Here is a 9,937-nt window from a genome sequence, read left to right as displayed (position 1 = left end):
TCACACACTATTACTGGTAATAGGGGGATTAAATTCTACATTAGGCGGCCTTACTTGCAATCGATTTAAGATTGTTTTCGCGGGGAATACGGTGGATTTCAGCTCATTTTCTGTCTGTTCAATTTAGGGGCATAAGAGCCATAAACCGCGAACTGCAAAACAATGGACCGTAAATTAACGCTATGGCCAGTCAGTGTTGGATTAATTTTGTATGTTTGAACGTTTGCCTTATAGAATTGAGAAGATGGTTGTTAGCTATAAAATAATATTTTATTTATCCCCCATTTACTGTAGCAAATACAACCTTCTGTTTCTGCTAAAGAAAGACAGGCGCACCTTTAAATCCAAGTCATCAGTATCACCATTGTGTCCCCAATAGTTCGCAGTGTTCGTTCCCTCATCTTCCGGCGCAGTTTTTTCGGCATTTTTGGTCTTCCGTTGTTTCCTGGCAAGTAGCTTTTTCTGCTGCTGTTCCTGTATCAATTGGAATTGTTGCCGCAACGCTTCAGACGTTTCCAAGCTCATATTGTTTCAGAAAGGCTTTCCGTTATCAAAAAAGTCCAAAATTGTTGGACATCTTTGTTGTCAACGGACTCACGTTGTCGTGTTCAGTCCTCTTTCAACTCCTGTCCCAATCGAGGCATGATTTTGTTGTTTTGAGCGACGTTTTGAGCCTCACTGGTAATGCTGTCTTCAATTTCTTTTCAGGGTCTCTAAGAGTATTTGTTTGCTGCCGTAAGTATGGAAAAATACGAGAAACTCAAAAGCATAGGTCGCGGAGCATATGGAACGGTGTATCTCTGTAGAAGAATTTCGGATGGGTGTCTTTTTATCATCAAGCAAATTCCAGTCGAGGAAATGAGTAAAGAAGAAAGACAAGCTGCCATGAACGAAGTTAAAGTGCTGGCTATGCTAAAGCACCCCAATATTATCGCTTATTTCGATAGCTTCTTTGAGGAAAAGGCATTAATGATCGTAATGGAATACGCTCAGGGAGGAACAGTGTACAACTTTCTCGAAGAGCGCAAAGGCAAACTTTTGGACGAAGAGGAAATAATACGGCTATTCGTGCAGATCATGGTCGCGATTCATCACGTTCACCAACAAAATATCCTTCACAGAGATCTGAAAACACAGAATATCCTTTTGAACAAGACCAGAAAAGTTGTTAAGATCGGAGATTTTGGCATTTCCAAGATACTTAGTAGCAAGAGTAAAGCAAACTCTGTGATTGGTACCCCGTGTTATATTTCTCCAGAGCTCTGTGAGGGCAAACCTTACAATCAAAAAAGTGATATTTGGGCTTTAGGCTGTGTTCTTTATGAACTAGCTACACTGAAAAGAGCATTTGAGGCCTCCAATCTGCCCGCTTTGGTGTTGAAAATTATGAAAGGGAATTATGATCCCATTAGTGAAAGGTATAGTGAGGATTTCAAGAAGCTCGTTCTCAGCATGCTTCAGATTGATCCGGCAAAGAGACCGACTCTCCCACAGATTATGGCACAGCCAATTTTAATAAATGCATTGTTTAATATGCGTACTGATGTAGGAAGAGTTCCATGTAACAGGACTCCAAGACCAATGGCAAAAATAGCTGGTAATACATGCAACATTCTGTCAATAACTGTCTTAATTCAGGCTTTGAAATTCTCATGAAAAGATATAACATCCCAAACCAATGATAATGATAATGATAATGACAATAATAATAACAATAATAATAATAATAATAATTATTATTATTATTATTATTATTATTATTATTATTATTATTATGATAATGATAATAATGATAATGATAATTTATCGGCTAAGTGTGACTTCAGTAGGGGAAAATTGAATGTGCTATTATTATAGGGAAAACATAAGTTTACAAACATTGCTTTTGTTATTCAAATGTACCAACCACAGAAACAAAGACCCTTTGTTTTGACAGCCAATGGCGCTCTGGTTGGCACATTGATGACAGTAGGTGACGTCAACGATATCATCACTCTAGTGAGTGTTTTCATTTGTGTGACCAGCAGCCAAATTTTTTGCATACGAAAAGGAAAGTAAGAATTTTTATAAAAATAGAGTTCAATTCCCAAAAGAATATTTCACTCCTCTAACATGGCTGCCATTATGACCGCAGGTGGATCAAACACTCTATTTTCAAGCTAGTTCAGTTTTGATTCCCCTGTAAGTAGCAGATTATGATCTGGTTTGACAAATTTTAGGTCAAGAAAATTTTAAAGCACGAAAAATAGTATCTAACGTACCTGTAAGGGAGAAGTGATCCTCACACTTTAGCTGAACAATTTTACCCATTGGCTCCTGGAAGTGAGATTTTATTCTGTCTTAAATGCCAGACGATACTCATCAACTGGGGACATTCTAGGGTGCTTGAGGTGACAATGGGTGGAGCAATAATAATTATTAGTATAAATACACAGGTGATTATACAAAATCGCACGCTCTCATTAGCTCGCTATCTCAGATTATCAGCCGATAATCACCTCGGCAGACAAAACGGCTTCCAGTAGTTGTTTTGCCACTGTAAGTGAAGGTGATTTCACGTTGAAATGTTTTTTTTTCTCTTTTTTGAAATAATCACCTGTGTCAAACAATAATTATTGTTTTTATTTTTTGTATAGGGTGGTGCCAATATATAGCATTCAAAATTTTCAGCTGTGTCTATAATAAGAGGCAATTGCTTAAAATGATCACCTAAATTCAATTTTTTTTTGTCTACAATATTCATCTCCCCACCAAAAGCAAACATGTTTTACCATTCTTACCTCAAAATTTTGCATTTTATCCACCGGGCAGTTTGAGGTACAAAGTTATCAAAACTAGCAGAAATTTGGACCCACAACCATGATGTGAGAGGCATGCCTGGGTCTATTCTCGATTTTACATCACAAACTGCTTTGCAATGAAAATTTCTTTGAAAATAGGAATGCAAAGTAGTTTGTGATGTAAAATCAAGAATAGACCCAGGCAAAAGCCTCACACATCATGGTCGTGGGCCCAAATTTCTGCTAGTTCTGCCAAGTTTACATGGCTTGCATCGCACAGAAAATGCAAAAATTCTGGGCAACAATGGTGACATATCTTTGCTTTGGATGGGGAGTTTTACATTAGGAACAAAAAATATTTGACTTTAGGTGCATTTTAAATTGTCCAGCTAAGTGCGTGGATCACTTCTCCTTCTACATTAAATTTCATACTCATTTAAAGAGCCTCTGCCAGTTCTGAAGTAATATTCGTTCCCAGTGTATAGTCTTTCTTTACACCTTCATGTAAGTGTCCTTAGGTCTTGAGTCCCCTATGGATTAAATAAATTTGTGCTAATTGCAATTACCGGTAATAGAGCATGATAGCTCAAGTCAAAGTACATGTACCAAAGATCTATGTTTGGTCTGATTAATTTAGAAAACAATGTTAATAAAACAAAATACATAAAACATTAAGTGGATCCAAAATTCACTTTATACAAAGGACGGGCACAAGCTATCTGGCTCATAAGTGTGTTATTCCAGTGCTGTACTGGCATTACTGCACAGGTAAAGTCTGCTTGATCCTTCTTTTAGCGGCAAGACGACCAAGTGGAGGAAGATCTTCAAGTGGCAGTCGGCAAACAGGTACTCTGATATACCGGACAAGTTCATCAAACTCGGCCCCTGGAATCCTTGATGGGCTACCAGATTTGGCACCATTTTCCACCAAACCACCCGAACCAGAGTATGTAGTGTGCCATTGGGGTGGAGGCATTGGCACTCCCTCAAAACTATTGCTTCCACAGCATGACTCTGATGTTGTGCAAGTTGCATCTGGCAGAACTTTGAAAACTGGTGTAACAGGTGGTGGTCGCTTGATCCTTTGGGATTCCAACAAAAAAGCAGATTTGTCATCAGATAAGGACAAGGTTCCGGACGATCTGTGGCTACCAAGATTTCTTGAAGGTCAATCTGGAGTGACGATTGTGCAGGTCTCCTGTGGGGATTTGTTTGTGGCTTGCTTGACAGGTACATGTAGCCCTAACTTATCGAATGCATTTGAAATAATATATCAGATTCTACAGCTGTACCTTGTGTTTGACATTCCCAAAATTATGAAATTCCTTACTTGAGTAGCTAGGGTGTGGTCACCAACACAATCATAGCACGAACTGCATACAATTAAATCTTTCAAGCTTTTGTTTTTGGAATGCTTAAACTCATGGCTCTGAACTTCATGGCTCATTTGTTGTCTTAACTAAAACAAGGTGACCATTAACTTGATCTCAAAACTTTGTAGTATAATCAGTACCTGAGTGTTTGTGCACTGTTACAGGCACCCTGCTAGCAGAGCCTTTCTTTTGCTTGCTCGATTTTGGCGTTCTCGAGAAAGGCTCCACATGTATCGAGTAAGATCTTTATTGAATATGCGCTGCATGTTGCCAGGATACAGTCTCGAACCCAAGCCTAATATGCCAGATCTCGCCGCCATCTTTGTTTTTCATGGTACAGCGGGCTCAATTATAACCATCAGTTTTGTCACTAGTCCAGAAGTTTGTGACTAGTCCAGAAGTTCGGGCTGCGGCGGCTTCAAAGATTTGATGCGATTTGGGCAGAGCTCCTCCTCAGTAAATAAAAATAGAAAAGGAGGCTCTGCTCGCAGGGTGTGTTACAGGAAGCAAAGCCAGGGAATAGCAACAGTACAAAGGTTGTATTATAACCTCTTTTTAAATAGTCAATTTTTGATGCACAGCATTCTAAGGGCAAGATAATTGCCTTAGTAAACTACAGTCTACCTATTATGTACATCCATTTCTTTTATGTGTTGTCTGATAGCTTTTCGTTTGTTTCACCGTCATTCAGAGGTGATGTGTGATGATTTATGCTAATGTGGACAAGGTTAAACAAGTTACATGTACTCTGATAAGGCCTTAATACTGTTTTAAACATTTGAATGAAGTGCACAAATGGTTTTAATAACTTTTTCTTTTTTTAGATCGTGGAATTCTTATGACATTTGGAAGTGGAGTGCATGGATCATTGGGGCATGGAGATTATAATGATGTCATTCGTGCAAGAATAGTGGAAGCTTTAATTGGAAACGAAGTCGAACAGGTGAAGATATGGAGAAATAGGAATGACAAAATTAAACTTTTGTATCAAGATAAATGTTGCAAAGGTCTTATGTTTTGAAGTAGTTGGTGACTAAGCTTGCATTTTAACCCTTTCACTCCCAATAGTGCCACTTATAGATTTTACTCTGTCTAACGCCAGACGATTTTATTCGTCAATGGGGAACCCCACGGGGCTGAAAGGGTTAACAACAGCTAGATTCACTCGAATACTATGTCCCCATTAACCCTTTCACTCCCAATAGTGCCACTTATAGATTTTACTCTGTCTAACGCCAGACGATTTTACTCGTCAATGGGGAACCCCCACGGGGCTGAAAGGGTTAAAGAATGTTTCAAAGGTTTGATTCCCGTCAATATTGATGCCCGTCAATATTGATGGTTCTCTACTGTTCACAGAGATATTCCACTGTTGGTTCTCTGGTTTGGGGCTCTCATCACAGACCAACATTTGTTTGATTTTTTGTATTCTTGTACCTAGACATTCACACCCAAAGCACCCCCAATTGGCGAGTGAAATCGTCTGGCATTAGCCAGAGTAAAATCTATATAAATCTCCCTCTCTGGTGGGGAAGGGGGAGATCAGATTCACATAGAATTTAACCTCTTAAAATATCATTATTAGATCCATTGTCATCATCTCCAAATTAAATACATTTTTTGTACAATCCCAGGGGGAAGTTAATTTGTGGTCATCTTAATGTTGTGGTTATGTGGTAAACAAAGCTGTCACTGATAAACATAATTGGCACCATGCAACCTTAAGTAAAGCACTTCAGTGCTTTTAACTAGTTAGTAAAATATTGTTGTATTGTTAACAACCTTTCCTATTGTTTTATTATGTAATGTAAGCATTTAATAGTGGCACGATGTGTAATGAATTATTATATGGCATCTTTGAACCATCAAAAAGCCCCAAAGGGGTCAACAGTCAGATCCAATTATTACAGTATCTATCACACTCTGCATGTTATCGGTAGGCAAGGCACTGGTCTGCTGTATATATTCTAAGAAATTGTATCGTCTAAAATTACTTGGTATGTCATTCTTGAATTCTTAATTTTTATAGTGCCAATTCCAAACCAGGTAATAAAATGTTATGTCAATTTATATCAATTAAAGAAAGAGGAAAATTTAATGGTAAAGTAAGCCAAAGCACTGTTAATCTGGCATTTACAGTCTTTGCAAGCACTTTTTTAAAGAAACAACATTGTCTGTTACAAAGATTATTGGTAATGTCATTGGTGAATGACCCCTTGACAATTCTGATGGCGGGAAATTCAAAGCAAAATAAACTGTCCATAACTTTAACTTCCTAGACTTTGCCTAATCACAAACCAAACATCAATATCTATTTTCTGGAATTCCTACATGTTGCTGTTTCCTTGTCATACATTTTCTGTTATTTTGTGCCTTCGGAATTACAGGAAATTTAGGGTAGAAACTTAATAGCTTTTCTATCCAACTTCATTCAGCCGGACTTTTAAGCGCATTTTATTTTAGTTTTGTAAGAAGCACCCAAAATCTCATATCATGAATTGACCACTTTGGTTTTCCCATTTCAGACCACGCGATGTTACTCTAGAGAACAGTTTCTTTCAAGTGTCGTCTCATGCACGTACTTATGTACGACTAACTTATGAAAAAAAAAAAAAAGGAGAATTCCCTTGAGAACATCACGTGGTCCAAAATGGCCAAAAAACGAGGTCAATGGAACTTCCATACAAACCTTTGAATTTCCCGCCATGTTGACCTTGCTACTCATGATGCAATCAAAAGCGTGATGGGGTCTGTCTATGGTCAATATCGATGGAGGATTCGTAGCCAGCTAATGTTTTGACAATGTTATGCCAAAGAGGTAAATTTTCAAAAAAAGATTTTCCATAAATTTTCCATCAACTGAAAATCTCTCTATGAATTATGAGCCCAAGTTGTGCCAAATCATATTGCTTTACTTCCCTCCGATTTAGCTCAAGTTTCTTTGGATTTCATCCTTTTTTTTTTTTCCCTACTGGGCAGGTTTCTTGTGGTTCTGCCCACGTGATGGTTGTAACAGCTGACCGCGAACTTTTCTCTTGGGGACGAGGGGACAATGGCCGGTTAGGGCTTGGTAACCAAAAGTCATATGCATTGCCGCAAGCAGTGGCACTAGAACCCGGCCTCATTGCCAAAGCTGTAACGTGTGGGGTGGACTGTTCCTTTGTATTGACGCTTAATGACAGATTGTTAGCTTGTGGAAGCAACAGATGTAACAAATTAGCGTTGGATCATGGCAGCGAACAAACCGTGGACGAATCACAGACTTTGACGCCTATCACTGCAGCGTTAGTTATAGCCGAACCTGTCAAATGCGTGACCATGGGAATATCGCACACCGCTGTCCTGACGACCAGTGGAAAATGTCTGACCTTCGGATCCAACTCTTTTGGACAGCTCGGTTATGAGCGTGAAGGGACCTCGCGTGAACCTCAAATTGTTGAAGCCTTGAAGGACAAGAAATTAACGTTTGTTTCGTGTGGCGATACTTTTACAGTCGCCGTAAGCAATGACAGAGAAATTTACTCTTGGGGTAAAGGAGCACGTGGTCGGCTGGGACAGGTATCAGATGAGAATCGTTTCACCCCAAAACATGTCCCTTTACCTCTGAAATTGAAAGTTATTTCCATATCTTGCAGCCATAGTGTCACAATGGTATGTGGAAAGGTACTTTGAACAGAATAACTTCAATAAGGTGCTCAGGAAAAAAATATATTTTTCTCATTTAAGTAATGGTCCGGCTAAGAAGCAGGCAGAAAAACAATAGCCCGCGGCAATAGCGTCGGTTAGTTAAAATGTGCCAACATTTTTAATCAAATTAAGTTCGGCTGTTCCCATTGGTGTAAGCAGCTAAAAGCGCGAAATTTGAATTTCAATGAAAATGTAATCGACTTGCCGTCTAAAAAATTAGATTCTGTTTCGTAGAACAAATCATTATGCCTTCAAAAACTATGTTTGTAAATATCGTCAAGATTCTATGCGCCATTTGGCGATTGGCGAATGGCGCATAGAACAATGCCCAAATTTGGCCGAGAGACAGAGATCAAGGGCATGGGGAAGAAGAAATCCAAAAAAGGCTTTTTTTTCATTTTTTTCTCATCTTTTTTCGACATTTTCCGATATTAGCCAATCAGATGCCTCGATTGGAGCAGCAGCTTCTAAGTACTTTTGCCGCTGGGCTGCCTGCTTCTTAGCCGGACCATTACTTAAAAGCTTTTTTAAAATTGTGTAGGCTGGTATTTTCTTTCCCCTCTCTTTTATTGTTATTCAATAGTTTTTGTTCAAAAAATGAATTGATGACGCTGTAAACAGTTCAAGTACGAAGATGAAAATAAATACGAAACATCTCGGAAAATATTGGACATATATTCAAAATGGTTAGTATGGAGCTTAGGTGAGGTGCGTTTCGACGAGATGAGGCCTTTTAAAATGGTAAAGATGACTTTTTCTTTTTTAAAATATTCTCTCTCTTTAAAGGGTTCTTTTTCAAAAGAATTTTTAATTCATTGATGACGCTGCAAACAGTTCAAGTACGAAGATAAAAATAATAAAGTACGAAATACTGTATTTCGGAAAATATTGGACATATCTATTAGGGTTCACGCTTGTCGCCAGCAATGGATTAGGTTGGGTGGAGATGATTTTAGAAACATTTTGAATGTGAGGCTACATTCACACAGTACCGGCCGAATTTTCTACCGGTTGCGATCCTTTTGGCCAACGCCACGGATCTGTGGCGAGGTAGGTACTTGGTGTCTCTTTTTCTATGGTTTCAATTTTTTTTTTAAACAAGATATAAAACGTTCAGTAATTATACAATTACCCTATCCTAACCCTAACGCTTTTTGGCGTTCAATGTTTTGAACGGCGATGCGTCCAAATTTCCGTACGTTTAGCGTGGTCCCGTGTGAACGGAACCCCTAAATGCACGAATTTTCAACCGGTAGAAAATTCGTCTGTTACCTTATGGATGTAGCCTGAATTGTGTTTATAGCAAGTGAGATGGTCAGTTTTGGTGCCCGTGAATGAAGTCATAGTTAATAGAGGGGAATGGTTATGAAACCCGACAAATTTATTTGTTGTATGTTTTTGTTCTCTTTTTTGGCCTTGACCATGCACGGAACACAATCATAGTTGTTTACTCCGTACTGAGGAACTTGTTGGTTACGTAATGCATGCATAGTGTATGAGCGCAAAGCAAAAGATTATGCACGATCGTGGACTTTCCAACCTAAAGCTTGGCATCTTTGTTTTCGCCTTTGATGTTTGCCTAGCTTCAAAACCAGTCCCCTCTATTAACTATGATGAAGTGAAATGATGAATTCTCATTTTTCTTTGATCTGACACTCGTATACTCGGGTGCCTCAAACTGGAGTCGAATCTTTAACCTTCCGGTTTTAGGTGTTTGGGTACACTACGACTGAGCTACGAGGGACTAGCTGTGTAAAAGCCTATTCAGCTTTTCAGATTTTTCGATTTATTCCACAAGTTTCTTATACCCCATTCACACCAACAAGACATGTTTAATTGATTTTGGTTAAACGAAATGAAAGTCAGTCACAGAAAAATGTAGGACTGGCTTTGACATGAGATTCAGGTGAATTTTAATGCATTCTTCGATCTGTGTTAAATTTGTAGTCAAAAATCAGTGTTCATGATTTAAAAAGAAAGCACTTTGAAACCGTGTTCAACTAAACATATTCAAGACATGGTTAAAGTGCCAAATGTGAATGGGTAGTGACCAGTTTCTCTCACACGTGGTAAAACGTGCTTTTAGCTTATATACTT

At 38.6% G+C, this 9,937-nt stretch overlaps 2 protein-coding genes across 2 annotated transcripts in view; one reads left to right on the top strand and one right to left on the bottom strand.

The window, feature by feature from the left end:
- LOC138059723 (coiled-coil domain-containing protein 13-like) overlaps positions 1-581 on the bottom strand; it is a 32,560-nt gene extending 31,979 nt beyond the window's left edge. The window contains exon 1 of the mRNA XM_068905331.1: positions 337-581. Coding sequence (XP_068761432.1) covers positions 337-525 — 189 coding nt within the window. The 5' untranslated portion in view covers positions 526-581. The remainder of the gene's footprint in view (positions 1-336) is intronic.
- A 58-nt stretch (positions 582-639) lies between these two features.
- Positions 640-9,705, top strand: LOC138018897 (serine/threonine-protein kinase Nek8-like). Its single transcript, XM_068865602.1, has 4 exons — positions 640-1,597; positions 3,576-4,010; positions 4,978-5,096; positions 7,133-9,705. The coding sequence occupies exons 1-4, from the start codon at positions 742-744 to the stop codon at positions 7,823-7,825; spliced, it is 2,103 nt and encodes a 700-aa protein (XP_068721703.1). The 5' UTR covers positions 640-741; the 3' UTR covers positions 7,826-9,705.
- The last annotated feature ends 232 nt before the right edge of the window (positions 9,706-9,937 follow it).

Source organism: Montipora capricornis, chromosome 1 (assembly GCF_036669925.1).
Source record: "Montipora capricornis isolate CH-2021 chromosome 1, ASM3666992v2, whole genome shotgun sequence".
In the NCBI taxonomy this organism is placed as follows: Eukaryota; Metazoa; Cnidaria; class Anthozoa; order Scleractinia; family Acroporidae; genus Montipora; species Montipora capricornis.
Note: the sequence above shows the minus strand (reverse complement) of the source record. Positions and strands in the feature narration are given on the sequence as shown.

What these genes read in the sequence shown, in the direction of transcription:
- LOC138018897 (XM_068865602.1), top strand. Translation starts at nt 742, where the DNA reads ATGGAAAAATACGAGAAACTCAAAAGCATAGGTCGCGGAGCATATGGA. An exon ending in ACCAATGGCAAAAATAGCTG is followed by an intron (nt 1,598 to 3,575) that starts GTAATACATGCA and finishes TCCTTCTTTTAG; the next exon opens with CGGCAAGACGACCAAGTGGA. An exon ending in GTTTGTGGCTTGCTTGACAG is followed by an intron (nt 4,011 to 4,977) that starts GTACATGTAGCC and finishes TTCTTTTTTTAG; the next exon opens with ATCGTGGAATTCTTATGACA.